At 37.6% G+C, this 17,357-nt stretch overlaps 1 protein-coding gene and 1 long non-coding RNA gene across 10 annotated transcripts; one reads left to right on the forward strand and one right to left on the reverse strand.

The window, feature by feature from the left end:
* Window positions 1-5,564: 5,564 nt before the first annotated feature.
* LOC140957095 (uncharacterized) lies at window positions 5,565-17,343 on the reverse strand. 9 transcript variants are annotated; one of them, XR_012171584.1, is made up of 7 exons: window positions 16,983-17,343; window positions 16,137-16,576; window positions 9,217-10,185; window positions 8,260-8,635; window positions 6,471-6,532; window positions 6,056-6,300; window positions 5,565-5,789 (listed from the first exon to the last, which is right to left on the reverse strand). XR_012171584.1 is itself a non-coding variant. In XM_073414204.1 (5 exons), exons 1-5 carry the CDS (start codon window positions 11,047-11,049, stop codon window positions 5,724-5,726), a joined length of 312 nt encoding a protein of 103 aa, XP_073270305.1. In that variant the 5' UTR covers window positions 11,050-11,085; the 3' UTR covers window positions 5,565-5,723. The 9 variants fall into 9 exon arrangements, 1 of the variants encoding a protein (XP_073270305.1); XR_012171583.1 differs by having other exon boundaries at window positions 6,013-6,300; XR_012171582.1 differs by lacking the exon at window positions 6,471-6,532 and having other exon boundaries at window positions 5,565-6,130; window positions 6,249-6,300.
* On the forward strand, window positions 6,471-10,771 carry LOC140957096 (uncharacterized). Its single transcript, XR_012171589.1, has 2 exons — window positions 6,471-6,808; window positions 10,326-10,771. It is a non-coding gene; the product is annotated as an uncharacterized lncRNA (long non-coding RNA).
* Window positions 17,344-17,357: the final 14 nt, after the last annotated feature.

Consider the following 17,357-nt stretch of genomic DNA (forward strand, 5'->3'; position numbering starts at 1 on the left):
TGTGGACATAGCTCGATAAAGGGCAATGAGATTAAATTGATCATGAAAATCACACGCACTATTCAAATATTCATCTGTTTTTGCAAAATCGTTTTCAACAAAACCAAAAGAAATGTTAAATTCAGTTATTCAAAATTTGAAGGTGCGTCCCATTAACCTAAAACGAACTACTCCTAGACTGGAGAGTGTGAAACTTTCAGGCTTGACCAATTCAAAGTAGCATAAAATTCACGCACAAGTTCTATATAAGCAGGACATAAGACAGAAAAATATGTTCCCACCCAATGTTGCGAATCAAATCAAGCACTCCAGTTTTAACATTCAACAATTCCATGGTGGGGTGGTGAATATACTTGCATGTGATGATTCTTTTGTTATACAATACCTTATATCTATCTTTTTCCACTTTTTTGTGAAGGTCAAATGACCATTCAAATCTGATTCAGATGATGGTAACGAATTCATCCCTTTCCCCATCCTAGCCATTTTATATAAACGTGACTCACTCGTGCCTATATCCATTGAATTCAAAGAATTGTATCAATTAACAGAATTTTCTCCTACCAATACGCTCCAACACAGCAGCAAATCAAAATCAAGTCCAACAAATAGATAATTGTCCACGCCTTATTGAAATACCTCTACTGCTGGGAACATATCTTTTTTTTTCTTTTTTCTTTTTTTTTTAATAAAAAAAATTTCGTTCCAGTAAAGGTTTTCGCACAAGGCGTGACCGCGCCTTGTTGAAACACCTCTACTGATATATAATAAATAAAAAAAATTCGTTCCAGTAGAGGTTTTCACACAAGGCGTGACCACGCCTTGTTGAAATACCTCTACTACTGGGAACATATCTTTTTTTTCTTTCTTTTTTTAATAAAAAAAAATTTCGTTCCAGTAGAGGTGTTCGCACAAGGCGTGACCACGTCTTGTTGAAATACCTCTACTGCTGGGAACATATCTTTTTTTTTTCTCTTTTTTTTAAAAAAAAATAAAAATTAACCTACTTTTTTTCTCTCTCACAGCAGCCTCCATCGCCTCTCTTCAAATCCCATCAGCGCCTCCTTCTCCAACTCTCAGCCAACAACAGCGTCCACCAGCTTCACTTCACCCTCTCCTCCGTCTGCAACCCCAGCGCCGCCGTGAACCACCTGCAACCCTCTCACCCACCTGCACACACCCCAGCGCCGTCGAAGCACCACCGTGCACTTCCAGGACAGCATCTCCCATCTCGCGCCACCTTCTCCAGCGCCGTCGCGACCCACCAGCCGCTCGTCTGCTCTAACTTCCATAGCCGAGACCCATTAGCCGTTCGGGTTTGCCAGCGCCCCAGTGTATCACCAGTCCACATCTCCAGCGCAACACCATCACGATTATTATCGGTGACATCTCTCAATTTCGCACTTTTAATTTCAGTTAGTTGATTTGTCATTGTTGTCTGAATTCGTGGACAATTATCTATTTGTTGGACTTGATTGTGATTTGCTGCTGTGTTGGAACGTATTAGGAAGTATTGGTGGGAGAAAATTTTGTTAATTGATACAATTCTTTGAATCCAATGAATATAGGCACGAGTAATCACGTTCTTATAACAGGGCAAGGATAAGGAAAGGGATGAATTCGTTACCACCATCTGAATCAGATTTGAATGGTCATTTGACCTTCACCAAATAAGTGGAAAAAGATATATATAAGGCATTGTGTAACAAAAGAATCATCCCATGCAAGTATATTCACCACCCCACCAAGGAATTGTTGAATATTAAAACTGGAGTGCTTGATTTGATTCGCAACATTGGGTGTGAATCATATTTTTCTGTTTTATGTCCTGCTTATATAGAACTTGTGTGTGAATTGTATGCTACTTTTGAATTGGTCAAGCCTGAAAGTTTCACACTCTCCAGTCCAGGGGTAGTTCGTTTTAGGTTTTTTTTTTTTAATGGGACGCACCTTCAAATTTTCAATCACTGAATTTAACACTGCTTTTGGTTTTATTGAAAATGATTTTGCAAAAACTGATGAATATTTGAATAGTGCTTGTGATTTTCATGATCAATTTAATCTCATTACCCTTTATCGAGCTATGTCCACACAGAACGATTACGACCTGAGTAAATCCAAAGATTATTACTTGCACAGCCTAGAGTGGAAATACATTCACAGATTCTTTGCGTTTACTTTTTTAGGTCGAAAAGATTCTGCGGGTGTGTTAACAAAAGCAGAATTATTTTTCTTGTGGTTCATGCAAAATAGAATAAGAGTTAATTTGGGTTTTTGGTTGGCTTCTCAGTTTGCTGGTGTAATTGCTCATAAACGTCATTTGATTCTTGGTTCATTGATCACTGCATTAGCTGTCAACCTGAAGTTGATTGATCTTGATAATAATGATCTTCATGTTGCTTGTCCTATGCTTCCTCTTGATTTGCGTTGTTTAGAGAATATGAGATTGATAGAACAAGTGCAGGGAGTTTTTTTCTTTTTGTCCACCAGGTCCAGTGACTGCACGACTCGGCCACCACAATTCTGAATCTGATGGTCCGGACGAACCTTTGGACTCACGTGCACCCCCACACACATCTGCTATTCCATCACGAAGGTATATCGACGTGGAAATAGATGTGATCAAGCAGCGGTTGACAAGAATGGAACAGAATCAGTTGGCATTCTACAGACACATAGGATTCGAACCACCGTTTCCCCCACCGCAGCAGTCGAAGATGTTTCTTTACGATGCTCAACATTTTTCAGGGGAGTTCTCTAACTTTTCCTACTATTTTATCGTTTTAGTTGAGCATCTATTTTTTTGTCATTGAGGACATTGTCAAGTTTAGGTGTGGGAGTTTTTTATTTGATTGTCAGAAGTTTGACTAGACTGTGGGATTATTGATTTTTTTATTTTATTTTATTATTTTATTTTTAGTATTTTGATTTAATTTTTCTGCATTTTGGGTTAAAAAAAATAAAAAAGGGAATATATCGTTGTTAATTCCAAGCACCTAGTTCATTTGTTATCTCTTTCTTCTGAATCCTGATTGCCTCCGATGCGAATAAAAAAAATTATGCTTTCTTTGCGTGCAAATGTTTTTGCATTCTCACTTTTGCATTATGAATACGTTGCTCTTGATGATAGTTAGAGAGGACAAGTGTATGAGATTTAACACAATTGCTATTTTTTTTTGTTAGCTTTTAGCCTATGAGCAATGATGATATCATGCTCCATTTTCTTTGATTGTGTGTTCTCATTGCATTGTTAATTTTTCTAGAACTTGCATTGTTATACATGTCTTTGTCAACATTTTGTGGTGGATTAGATGCATAAACAAAATGATAAGGGCATTAGGTTCAAATCATTTTCTTTTGCATCATCTGAGTCGTTCTTTGAGCCTACCCTGATTCATAGACGTCTAATGAACCAAGTTTGAGCCCGAGCCTTTTTCTTTGAATAAAAATAACCGGATTACAAGCCGTGATAAATCTTTTTTGTTGGTTATCCCCCTTTTTGAGCCTTGAATTGGAGAATCTTGTAAACTTTTCACAAATACCATCACTCAAACCGAAATAGTGTGAATTGTTGGGATTTAGTCAATCTCGAATCTTTATAGTCACCGTCTACAAAAAAAAAAAGCAAAAAAAAAAAGAGAAGTAGACGAAGTGAAAAAAAATGCTCTCTAGTGTTATAATGAGATATAAGAGTTTTTGGATACATTTTTATTTTTGTGAGAAAAGTTTGATATGGTTTCTCCAATTCCATAGGTCATTGTTTCCTTTTATCCTAACTTACCCTAGCCACGTTACAACTCATTTATAGCCCTTTTTGTTTGTGTATTTTAATTCATTCATTTAGTTGAAGGATGTGATATATTTGCAAGTCTATGGTAAAAATTTTCAATGCAACTGACATGAGAGTTTGTTGACATATATCCTAGACACTAATGAGCGGAATGAGCGAATCTTGTGAGGAGTTGTTAAATCCCATGCATTTTAATTTCTACACATTTTGATTGCAGTGATTGTTCATGATGTTATTTTGTGAGATGCTAAGAAATTAAAATGTCTTGTTGCATAAAAAATGTTTTGGATAAGTAGAGAAAGCGGAAGGAGGACGAAAAATTGAGATAATGAGTCGATCTATTTTATGCTTGAGGACAAGCATCGTTTAGGTGTGGGAGATTTTGATAGTCTCGTAATAGTTAGTATTTTTATTTTCATATTTCCCATTATTCCAACCTCCGATATGTTTAATTGATACATTTTTGTGTAATTTTATTGTAGGAGGACTTTTACGGTCTTGGAGCAAATTTGAGTTAAAAAGGTGATGTTTATCACATTTGAAGTTTCCAAGATAGAGTTTTAAAAGAGAATGGCCAAACCAGAAAAGGTCCTGGAACAAGGCGTGGACACGCCTTATGATTATGTTTCAGCTACCTAAAATTGCAAGAAGTGAAAAATCTGATTTTGTGAAGATTATGCAAGATTTGAAAGAATTAATTATGGTGTCTGGTTTAGTGGAAATTCTTGGAAGGAAACTCTAGATAAGATATTATCTATTATTTTATATTTTAAGATTTAGGGTTAATTACGAAATTTGTGGGCTTTTTAGCTTAATTTTAGACCCAAATCAGACTACCATTCAGAAAGAAAAAAAAAAGATGAAAAAAAAAAAGAAACCCTCTCCAACAACTCACGTGAAGAACAAGGAGAAAAGGGCTCGAGGATTTTCTCTCTAATTTTCTAGTCTGATTCAAGGGACAGTCTACTATTTTAATTTTATCACAGTGAAGTTTTTGCACTTCAATTTAATATTCGTGTCTTGTTCAAGTATTTGTTGATTTATGATTTAATTATATGAATGTTATACGTCAATTAATCTGACAATTTAATTTGATATATGATTTTCTAATGCTAACCATGAATTCAGTGATCCGTAATTGTCATGAACGATTGGTACGTGAGTAGCAATAGGTTAGATGTGTTGTGCTATCATAACATGTGTAATCTAAATAAATCGATGGAACTAGATCTTCCAATTGCAGCTATATCAGTTGTTAGATTTTAGGATTAACTGGTTTCAAGAAACTAAAATGCTATCTTTAATTAATATGGAACGCTATCGTGTCCAGTTGATTATTGATAAGTTTTGACTGGATGCTGTGTTTGGTCAATTAATTTAAGAAAAACAAGAATTTTAGCGGCTATCCCTATTATTCTAAGTTTAATTGCTTGGAATAACATGAATAAATGATTGGTTAACCGATGAACGGTGAGATAATTAAATAGTAGAATCTCCTTGAATCAGTATTTTCTCATAATAAATTCTTCACTTTATTCTCGTCAATTAATTTTCAATTCTAGATTCGGTATTTTTCTTGCTTGGTAATTTTAGTTTAAGTTATCTTATTTAGTAATTATCAAAACAAATTCCCCCTTTTTATTTTTATTATCAAAAGAAATAAATCTACCCTTTCTCTGTGGATTCGACCTTAACCATTACACTCATTTTTTTTAAAAGAGTAGGAATTAATTTGGTGGTCAACGACAGCACGCCAAGTTTCATCTCAAATTTGTATCACATCAATATATCATGCATGTTCTTATGATTTTTTATTGATCTTTGTCGCTTCCTTTCACCAGCAATAGTATGAAAACTAGAAGTTACTTGGGGAGATTGAGAGGGGCGATATCGTGGAGACACACACCCTTATGTCTGAGAGGGAGATTTAAACTTACATGCGCAGTGACTCAGTCAAATACAGCATATGCACCGATTCCAGATCCAACATATCTTCAACCTGGAAATATATCGAGATGGAATCACTCATGGAAACAAAACCACCTACCTACCAAAGATTCAGATTCAAAAAGAAATGTCTAAATGATAGATGACGTTAAGGTTACGTACCAAAAATACAACTCCAAAGAACTTGATTGGCATCCACAAGTTACAAATAAAGCATTCGATAGGTAGGCTATACCATTCAATGGAGAAAAGAAATAAAGCCGATGACATATAACCTAAAATTGAATATAACCCTTGTGCTTGATCGAGTTTAGAAACCTGCACCAGGATACTTGGGATAGTTGTGATTGAACATATTGCTGCAAAGTAGATACAAAATGATTTATCTTGTGCCTGTAAGAAAAGAAGCAGACAATCAGAAAACAGGAGAACCAACATTTAGCTGCAGAAGAAGCAAGCTGAGTAACCATCATGAAGTGGCAACATAAAAAATAAAAGTATTGTAGAATACTTGACAATAAATTGCCAAGGGGGTGAGGTGAATAACCAAGAAGATTTCCTGCCTTTCACCGTTGAATAGGTAGATTAGTAGCTATCTGACAAAGACACCCATTTCATTCAGAATTTAACAACTCAATATCACTTCCTAAGGAGAACATTCTGTTATTTATCAGAAAGGGAAGCTGAAACATTCTGTTCAACCATTCCCAACTTTTTCTTTCAGACAATGTACCTGGTATCAGTTAAGATTGAAAAGCAGAGCACATCTCCTTTCTGTTGTTCCACATGATAACTCTGCGAGGGAAATCAAGTGAAACTAAGTGCTTGAGGGAAAAATATATGACATCTACAACACAAAAAATGTTGGCCGAGTCCAGAGCCATCTATAACAAAAATGAACCACCTTATTGTGAACTAGATTTCTAAAAACTTCAACACCGGCAACAAATATAGAATTGACTAATTTGGTCCTTCTAAAGACTGGATCCATTATATTTCTAATCACATTATTCTTCATAACAGAGGGTTATTAGCATTTTTCCCATCAAGGCATAAACATCTGCATTTGGTGTATATCGTTGTGCTGACATGTTTCTTCAACGGAAAGTTGCAGCCTCTATCCCACTTCACAGATACTTACATTTTATAATTTTATTTAGGCCGCCTCATAAAAAATATAAAATTTTAAATAAATCACATCTATAACCCTACATTACATTTGCAACTTCGGTGACCGAGCTTTTTCTTTCTTATATTTCACTTCTTTTTCTGACTTAATCCTTTCCTTTTTCTCGTGTTCTTCTAAATGCCTATGATTTCTTGTTTTGTTATTATGCTTCCTAAATTGTTATCATTGCAGCCTCGCCGGTGAGCACCGAAAAACCAACGTCATTTTTCAAATTTCACAAGCAACCACAGATCCAGATCTTGGATTTGAATATGGTTATACACTTATACTCCAGTGATTCCTAATCTGCAACTTTGTAGTACTCCAATGATTTCACCAGCAACCTCGTAGTACTCCAATGATTCCTAATATGCAACTCACACAAGAATGTTAATTATTTGAGAATCCTGAGAGGTACTGAAGATTGATTGGAAAGTTAAATTATCTCATTGTGACTCGTCCAGATATCACATATTCAGTTAGTATTGTGAGTCAATATATGGCTTATCCAACAGTTAATCATTGGGCAGCTGTTGAACAAATTTTGTGCTATTTGAAGCGTGCACCTGGACAAGGTATCTTGCAATCATGGTCATACCACGGTTGAGTGTTTTTCGGATTCTGCCCAGGCAGAATCCAAGGATAATCGAAATTCTACATCTGGTTATTGTGTCTTTCTTGGGGAAAATCTAGTTTCATGGAAAAGTATGAAACAAAATGTGGTCTCCCGATCGAGTGTAGAATCAAAACATAGAACTATGACAAAAGTTGTGTTTGAGATAATGTGGACATATCAATTTCTGACTGAAGTAGGTCTTAAAACCTCAATATCATCCAAATTGTGGTGTGACATAACCAAGCAGATCTTCATATCTCTCGTATTTCATGAGCAAACAAAGTATATTGAAATCGATTGTCATTTCGTCCGTGAAAAGATTCAGTTAGGTTTGATCATTACAGGATATGAAAAGATAGGAGAACAACTGAGAGATATCTTCACGAAAGCTTTAAATGGAGTTTGGGTCGATTATCTTTGTAACAAGTTGTGCATTATCAATATCTATACTCCAATTGAGGGGTATTGCTGTAGATTATATATAGAAATAAGAAATATGTAGATATGATTTACCTTGATTGTTGGGTTTTATTGTAAGGATTTGATTAGAGATTTAACCTTGATTGGGAGGATTGATTGTAGGGATTTGATTATTCTACTTTCCTAACATAGGACTAAAAGTCTGTATGCATGTGTATATGACTAATGAATAAAAGACACTGAAATGTATTATTCCTTCATATTTGCCTTCATATTTTGTTACACTAGATAAACACAAAATTAAAAGACATTTTGTACCATTGGCAGAGGCTGATAAATGTGTGATCCCTTCTTCTTTAAGGTACACATAGAGCCTATATTTATTGGGGTCCCTTCACATTAAGACCTTTGAACAGACAACTCAAGAAACCCTTGAATCTATTGTATCCTCTTATCTGCTTCCTTGGCATGCCATTTCTGATGTGATGGAGGCAAAATAGTAAGGAATCTTCAATTTCTAAGATTTGGTTTCATAACGGAAAAGGAACATACACGATGCCAAAGAGACAAAATAAACATGTCAGCCCAATCTGCAAATACCATGAAATGGTAGCGCTGCAGAGCCAGGAAATGTTCTTGCAACTTAAATTCTTCTACAAGTAACTTGATGGCCAACTTGCTTAGATATCGGTATCTAATTATGTCAAGAAAAATTCACAAGAAAATCAAGAGAACTGATTCCACACCCCCGATATCTATTCTGCAATAAATTTACTCACAAGAAAATCAAGAGAACTGATTCCACATCCCCGATATCTATTCTGCAATAAATTTACTCACAAATTATATTCCAGAAAATGGAGTGTGGTATCACTTTATGCTGCACGAAAATCAGAACTCGAAAGCATAAGCATGTGGTTCTCTCTTTCAGAGTTAGACAGCTCAATAACTATAGAGCGTAAAAGCTTTTGCTTGTGAGACAAGTAGCATCAGAGCAGAAAATTGGACTCCTTCTAAGAGCATGATTAGGGAAATGGAAAAAAAATGTAAAAAAAACATAGCATTTTGTGGTTTGAATCAGCAAGATGGCAAAAGCTTTTAGAAGAAGGCAAAACCTCAAGAATCAAGGGACTCATTCTGCTAGACAAACAGTTTCATATTGCATGTTGCTGAAACTAGAGGCAAGGAAATTGTCTTTTTAGTATTTTTTGAGTGGCGAAATTTCAAATTTTTCACATTCATCCACATCAAAAAGGTATCTAAGTATAAGGATACTGGAGTAAAATCTCATCCGACAAGCACTTTTCAATCACAAATTCCAACCGCATCTCAATTGCAGCCACCAACCTCGACTTATGGGATCTATTGACAACATCGCCAGATCTTTCAAGCGAGCTCTCCCAGGAACCGCAATCGGAATATTTGGTAGGGATCACTTTCTTTCATAAGAAAAGGTGAAAAAAACATAGCTCGATTCAGCATTATTTCGTAAATCTGTATCGCTGCATTTATCTGTGTCGTGATGATTGATGATATCAATAAAAGTTTCAGGAGACTCACGTACAACTGAAAGATCATTCCAAGATTCAGCACATTGCGTTCTGACAGCTTGTCTATACTCCTTGAGTGGATCTTTTACAGAAGCAAACTCAAAGTAGGTATCCCCATAATTTGCAAGATCTCTTCCTCCATGCATGTTCCTGAGATTAAGAATTTCTGTCCTGCGTTGGGTTCATACTGAAAAAAGATGAGTCATATTTAAGCTTCCACGGCAGCAAACTACATGTACGTGAGGACACACAAGTTCCCAGAGTATCCGAATTTTTATTCCTGATATTCACCTTGGAGGTGTTTTCAGAGAGATCTGAGACAGTTTTGAGCAATTCAGAGTTTCTCATGCGAGTTTGTAAAGATTTTGGCTTCGTAACCAGAAGGTTTATTTCCTTATAGAAAGGATATCAGCTGTGCCATCTATTTTGAATAGAACATCCTCCACATAGCATGAATCCGCACTTGGGAAAAGATTTGTAATTTTATTGTCAGGGGAGAAACTCAAGGAGAAATCTAAGGCATTTAAATAACCTTGCTCCTAAGTTTGAGCAGCATGAAGCAGCTGTTCAACCTCATTTTCCTCCCCAGAGATTTCAGAAGACGACCATTCAGATGACTCAGAAGATCTTCCCCTTCAGAATACTCGTCCAAAATAGTTGATACCTCAGAGTCCACAGTACTGTCAGTCTGTCACTGATAATCAGATAGAGAATTGTTTAGTATGTATGGTGAAAACATCAAATAAACAAGGGCCAAAAAAAACAATGAAGATCAAAATTGATGATAATGGTAAAAAATAGGGCTTTTCAGGTAAGCATTGAACTTTTAGAGAGGGTTTCTTGAATAGATCAAGAAATATTCAAAGTCCCATCTCAACAGATATAGCCATTCTTGCAAGAGGAAAGGAGAGGAACCATGAAGAACTCACATATTTTGATTTCTTCCACCTGAGAGAGGTGGAACCCTGTTTTTATCAACAAAAGAGGCTCGAATGTTAAGGTTCTTTCCAATACTATTCCCTACTCTCAGTGAATACGTTGAGACGTAGCCTGAAAATAAATTGTTCATTCTGTGAACCAATAAGGCAACAAAATAAAATATAGGGATGTGTCGGAAAAATAGCACTTAAAACAAATGGTTCGACCAAAGAAGCTAAGTGTGCATATCTTTAAAAATATGATACGCTTTCAGCAATTCGAGTATCTTCAAGAGCAAACCCACTAAATTAACAAAAGTCAAAAGATTTGAGGTGGTCATTAAAACACAAGTGTATCAAAAATGCCAGATGCTCCCCCTATTAAATATTAATCAAATCTGTTGATTAAAAATTCATTTTTACCTTCAATGTTTCATCAATCATCAAACAGGTCATAATTCCATATGTCCTTATACGGATTTATACATGCATATAATGTTGCGTAATATGCAAAGGAGATAGGAGAAATCAAGCAGTTTAAAATTTAGTAGGAAAAGCAAATTAAAAAAAAAAAACCCAATATTCAATAATGTTGTTACCATTCGAGAACTGAATTCAATTTTAGCTAACTTGCCATCCATGATCCATCTTTTCCAGCATTTTCTGGTAATAAGTGGCTCTTGTCGGCAAAGTGGGAAGAGGGGGACCAGTGTCAGAAGAAAAAAAAAATGTGGGCTGCTTTTGTTTAATAAAATGTTCGAGGAAATATGAATACGCGTATTCACACGGACAAGAGGCTCTATAAATAGAGCTCCCCCTTCATTCTGAAATTATCCCTTCTTCAAGTTTTCTCTCATCTTATAACATTCTATAATATTTGTGAGGTGTTTGTTCTCCTGTATTAAGAGAGTGTGTTCTCTTTGGAAACACAGTGAGTGAGTTGTACACCACAAAATATTATAGTGGAAATTCTTTTCATCTTGCCCGTGGTTTTTACCCTAATAATTTTTAGGGGTTTTTCACGTAAATTTCGGTGTCCAGTTTATTTTTTATTTTCAGGTTTATTATCTCAAATTCCGCACGTGGGACCAACAAGTGGTATCAGAGCCTTGGTTTAAAATTTCTTAAAAATTCTGAGTATGCTCTGTGCTTGCAGCCTAGACTGATCTTCCACATCAGAAAAGATTTTTTGAGATTTTTTATTTAAAGCGTGATTATTTTGTCCAGTCTACTAAAATTAGACATAATGGCGGGAAGATACGAGATAGCAAAGTTCAACGGAAGCAATTTTATGCTGTGGAAAATAAAGATACAAGCAGTTTTAAGAAAGGAGAATTGCTTGGCGGCTATTGGAGATAGACCGGTGGAGATTACAGATGATGGAAAGTGGAATGAGATGAATGACAACGCTGTTGCCAATTTACACTTGGCTATAGCAGACGAAGTATTGTCAAGTATCTCTGAGATAAAAACAGCCAAAGTTATCTGGGATACTCTGACAAAGATGTACGAGGTCAAGTCCCTACACAACATGATTTTCCTAAAGAGAAGGCTTTATACTCTTCGGATGGCGGAATCCTCATCGATGACCGACCATATCAACACACTAAATACTCTATTTGCCCAACTCACTTCCATGGGGTATAAAATAGGGGAAAATGAACGTGCAGAGCTTCTACTTCAAAGTCTACCAGATTCATATGATCAACTTATCATCAACATAACCAACAATATTCTTATGGGCTTTCTAAGATTCGATGATGTCTTAACTGCGGTTCTCGGAGAAGAAAGCCGGCGCAAGAATAAGGAAGATAGGTTGGTAACATCGAAGCAGGCAGAGGCTTTACCGATGATAAGAGGAAGATTTATGGACCGTGACTCCAGTGGGAGCCAAAGACGAGGTAGATCAAAGTCGAGAAGTAAGAAGAAAAATATTTACTGCTTTAAATGTGGCGGTAAAGGGCACTTCAAGAAAGAGTGTACGAGTATTGACAAAAGTTCTCAAGGAAATGTGGCCAGTACTTCAGGCAGTGGTGAAATATTATTCAGCGAAGCAGCAACTGTTGCAGAAGGCAGACACAAATTTTGTGACACATGGATTATGGATTCAGGAGCGACGTGGCACATGACGTCTCGGAGAGAATGGTTTGATCATTATGAACCAGTCTCAGGAGGATCTGTATTCATGGGAAATGATCATGCCTTGGAAATCGCTGGGGTCGGTACTATCAAAATTAAAATGTTTGATGGCACCATTCGCACCATACAGGAGGTACGACATGTGAAAGGACTGACGAAAAATCTTTTGTCCTTGGGGCAATTGGATGACATCGGGTGCAAAACTCGGATCGAGAACGGGATCATGAAAATTGTGAAAGGCGCGCTTGTGGTTATGAAGGCGGAAAAGGTTGCTGCAAATCTGTATGTACTTTTGGGAGAAACACACAAAGAGGCAGAACTAGCTGTTGCATCAAATGGTTCAGGAGAAGAATTAACAGTGTTATGGCATAGAAAGCTCGGGCATATGTCAGAACGGGGGTTGAAAATTCTCTCAGAACGGAAGCTGCTGCCGGGACTTACAAAAGTGTCACTACCCTTTTGTGAGCATTGTGTTACCAGTAAACAACACAGATTAAAGTTTGGCACTTCTACTGCCAGGAGCAAAAGCATATTGGAGCTGATTCATTCGGATGTTTGGCAAGCACCGGTTGTATCCCTAGGAGGAGCGAGATATTTTGTCTCGTTCATTGATGATTTCTCTAGGAGATGTTGGGTGTATCCAATCAAGAAGAAATCAGATGCTTTCCAGATCTTCAAAGATTTCAAAGCGCGGGTTGAACTTGATTCAGAAAAGAAAATCAAGTGTCTGAGGACTGACAATGGAGGAGAATATACCAGTGACGAATTTGATGCATATTGTCAACATGAGGGCATCAAAAGACAGTTTACGACGGCTTACACACCTCAACAGAATGGAGTGGCGGAGCGGATGAACAGAACCTTGTTGGACAGAACAAGAGCTATGTTGAGGACTGCAGGTCTAGAAAAGTCATTTTGGGCAGAAGCAGTCAAAACCGCTTGTTATATTATCAATCGTTCTCCTTCAGTGGCGATTGATCTGAAGACTCCGATGGAGATGTGGACCGGGAAGCCGACAGATTATTCTCATTTGCATACATTTGGAAGTCCTGTGTACGTTCTGTACAATGAGCAAGAAAGATCGAAGTTGGATTCAAAATCCAGAAAATGTATCTTCTTAGGATATGCTGATGGAGTAAAGGGGTTTCGCTTGTGGGATCCTACTGTTCACAAGCTTGTCATCAGCAGGGATGTTATCTTCGAGGAAGATAAAGTAAAGGGAGACAAAGGCACACCGAATTCAGAAACTACTATTTTTCAGGTGGAAAATAAGACAGACGAAGGTCAAGTTTCTTGTGAAGCAGTACCAGAGCACGAAGAACAAGAACATGTTGAGTCTGAAGTTTCCAATGTGAGGCAGTCAACTCGAGACAGAAGACCACCAGGTTGGCTTTCAGATTATGTCACTGAAAGCAATATTGCATATTGTCTATTATCAGAGGATGGTGAGCCATCGAGTTTCCACGAGGCTACTCAAAGCTCGGATGTATCTTTGTGGATGATAGCAATGCAAGAAGAGTTGGAGGCATTAGACAGAAATAAAACTTGGGATCTTGTTACACTACCACGAGGAAGGAAAGCCATTGGAAACAGATGGGTCTATAAGATCAAGCGTGATGGCAATAACCAAGTGGAGCGGTATCGTGCTAGATTGGTGGTAAAAGGGTATGCTCAGAAAGAAGGCATTGACTTCAATGAGATATTTTCTCCTGTGGTTCGGCTTACAACAGTCAGAGTGGTGTTGGCATTGTGTGCGGTGTTTGACCTACATCTAGAACAGCTAGATGTGAAAACGGCGTTTCTTCATGGAGATCTTGAAGAAGAAATCTATATGCTCCAGCCAGAAGGTTTTGCGGAAAAAGGCAAAGAGAACTTGGTTTGCAGGTTGAACAAATCTCTGTACGGTCTCAAACAGGCGCCGAGGTGTTGGTACAAGAGATTTGATTCCTATATCATGAGCCTTGGATACAACAGACTGAGTGCAGACCCTTGTACGTATTTCAAGAGGTCTGGTGATGATTATATCATTTTGCTGTTGTATGTGGACGACATGTTGGTAGCAGGCCCCAACAAAGATCAGGTCCAAGGATTGAAGGCACAGTTGGCTAGGGAATTTGATATGAAGGACTTGGGACCAGCAAACAAGATTCTAGGGATGCAAGTTCACCGAGACAGAAGTAACAGAAAGATTTGGCTTTCCCAGAAAAATTATTTGAAGAAAGTCTTGCAACGCTTCAACATGCAAGATAGTAAGCCAATTTCGACCCCTCTTCCTGTTAACTTCAAGTTATCCTCCGAGATGTGTCCTAGCAGTGAAGCAGAGAGGATGGAGATGTCTCGAGTACCATATGCATCAGCAGTGGGAAGTTTGATGTTCGCCATGATCTGTACAAGACCGGACATTGCTCAAGCAGTGGGAGCAGTTAGTCGGTATATGGCGAATCCTGGACGAGAGCATTGGAGCACTGTTAAGAGGATCCTTAGATACATTAAGGGTACCTCGAATGCTGCATTATGTTATGGAGGATCGGATTTTACACTCAGGGGCTATGTCGATTCAGATTATGCAGGTGATCCTGATAAGAGGAAATCTACTACTGGTTATGTGTTTACACTTGCAGGAGGAGCAGTAAGCTGGGTTTCAAAACTGCAGACAGTTGTAGCGCTATCTACAACAGAGGCAGAATACATGGCAGCTACTCAAGGTTGCAAGGAGGCAATATGGATTAAAAGGTTATTGGAGGAGATTGGGCACAAACAAGAGAATGTTCATTTGTTTTGTGACAGTCAGAGTGCCTTGCACATCGCAAGGAATCCAGCCTTTCATTCCAGGACGAAACACATTGGAGTACAATTTCACTTTGTGCGGGAAGTAGTAGAAGAAAGAAGCGTGGATATGCAGAAGATCCATACAAAGGATAACATAGCTGATTTTCTGACCAAGCCAGTGAACACTGTTAAGTTTGAGTGGTGTAGATCCTCAAGTGGCCTAGCGGAAACGTAAGCAGCATGTAATGGCAAGATTGAAAGGATGTGTGGAGATGTGTTTGATTCTCAATCAAATCTCCAAGTGGGAGAAATGTCGGCAAAGTGGGAAGGGGGGGACCAGTGTTAGAAGAAAAAAAAAACGTGGGCTGCTTTTGTTTAATAAAATGTTCGAGGAAATATGAATAAACGCGTATTCACACGGACAAGAGGCTCTATAAATAGAGCTCCCCCCTTCATTCTGAAATTATCCCTTCTTCAAGTTTTCTCTCATCTTATAACATTCTATAATATTTGTGAGGTGTTTGTTCTCCTGTATTAAGAGAGTGTGTGTTCTCTTTGGAAACACAGTGAGTGAGTTGTACACCACAAAATATTATAGTGGAAATTCTTTTCATCTTGCCCGTGGTTTTTACCCTAATAATTTTTAGGGGTTTTTCACGTAAATCTCGGTGTCCAGTTTATTCTTTATTTTCGGGTTTATTATCTCAAATTCTGCACGTGGGACCAACAGCTCTTGCAAGCACGATTGTTTCAATAGCTTCTTTTTCAAAAGCAAGTGGAATCGCGAACCACGGATATATGCTGGACAAAGTTATCATACTAGGAAGGATTTCTTCATGTAAATCATATGTGCCCATGCTATTACACAGCTCGAGCAGTTTCATTAAAACTTGAAGTTGCTTACCAGTTCTAAAGAGTGGAGTCAGGCACTCTTCCAGAAAACAGGGTAATGGAACTCCATCTCGTACCAGAGATAAATTAACCCACCAGATTAGAGGACAGAGGTGCTCTAGAATGAACCAAAGAGGCATTTCTAAAGAGTGCCAGGATCTAGAGCACTAAAGATTGCTTTACCTTGACAATTGGCAAAGGTGATGTGATTCTCATGTTTTCTGATGCATGAATTGGATCGTCACTGGCGTATTTCACAACAAACTGCTGGTAAGCCATCATAAATCCACGACATAATAAAGCCAAAATATGGTTCACAAGGCTTGAGAAAGAGAACTTGAGGAGGGCTAGATGGTCTTGATCAGCAACCTAAAAGAAATAGAAAAAACAACTGTAAGACATAGTATTCATAAATGATAACTACGTATATGCACTTAAAATTTTCAAAATTATCCACTGATTACTCAAAATCAGAGGAGTATGTCGGACTTCACATATTGTGAAATAAAAAACGAAAACAAGAAGATAAGGCCCATTTAAGGAGTCAAAGAAGGCGGTTTGAAGACATTAATCGAGCTTTCTAAGTCATCCTACAAAGTAGAAGGACCCATACACAGTTTTTTGATCCATTGGTGTTTTAAGACTTCTGGCAAGCATATTTGTAGGGAAAATAATCAACTTAAGAATGTGAGAGCATAAAAGCTAAAAGTTGATAATAATGTCCAGATTATGTGTAAACAAAGTAGATCGATAAAGCCATTTTGGATGGGCTGACCTTTAGCTGAGAATATAGAAATGAGAGTAAATCAGCACCTCTTGGGAAGGCTCTCAACTCTGAGTTCGCTTTAGTCTTTAAGTCTTCCAAAGATGACACAGGAAAACCGACAGCAAGATGATTGACGTTGCAGATGTTTCCAAGGGCTTCAATCTGAGTTGTGATTCCCCTGGTATGAAGGTAAACCTCCATTAGGGTAATTTCAGAATGTGACAGGCTAGTAAGACATCCCCCATCATTTTTCTTTGACACACGCCTTAAACTAACAGATGCAGATAATGTATTGAGTGCATCATTATAACCATCTAAAACCTTTCTAACACAAACAGAAAATGCCTGATTGGTAAGAGTGTGTCCTTTCCGGGGGGGGGGGGG

The sequence above is a fragment of the Primulina huaijiensis genome, chromosome 14 (assembly GCF_012295235.1).
Source record: "Primulina huaijiensis isolate GDHJ02 chromosome 14, ASM1229523v2, whole genome shotgun sequence".
In the NCBI taxonomy this organism is placed as follows: domain Eukaryota; kingdom Viridiplantae; phylum Streptophyta; class Magnoliopsida; order Lamiales; family Gesneriaceae; genus Primulina; species Primulina huaijiensis.

Excerpts from the sequence above, each read along its gene's own strand:
- LOC140957095 (XM_073414204.1), bottom strand. The coding sequence starts at position 11,049 with ATGGATGGCAAGTTAGCTAAAATTGAATTCAGTTCTCGAATG. Across the intron at positions 5,967-6,055 it reads TCCCAAGTATCCTGGTGCAG|CCTACCTATCGAATGCTTTA; the intron begins GTTTCTAAACTC and ends TGAATGGTATAG. Across the intron at positions 5,790-5,899 it reads TCTTTGGAGTTGTATTTTTG|GTTGAAGATATGTTGGATCT; the intron begins GTACGTAACCTT and ends ATATATTTCCAG.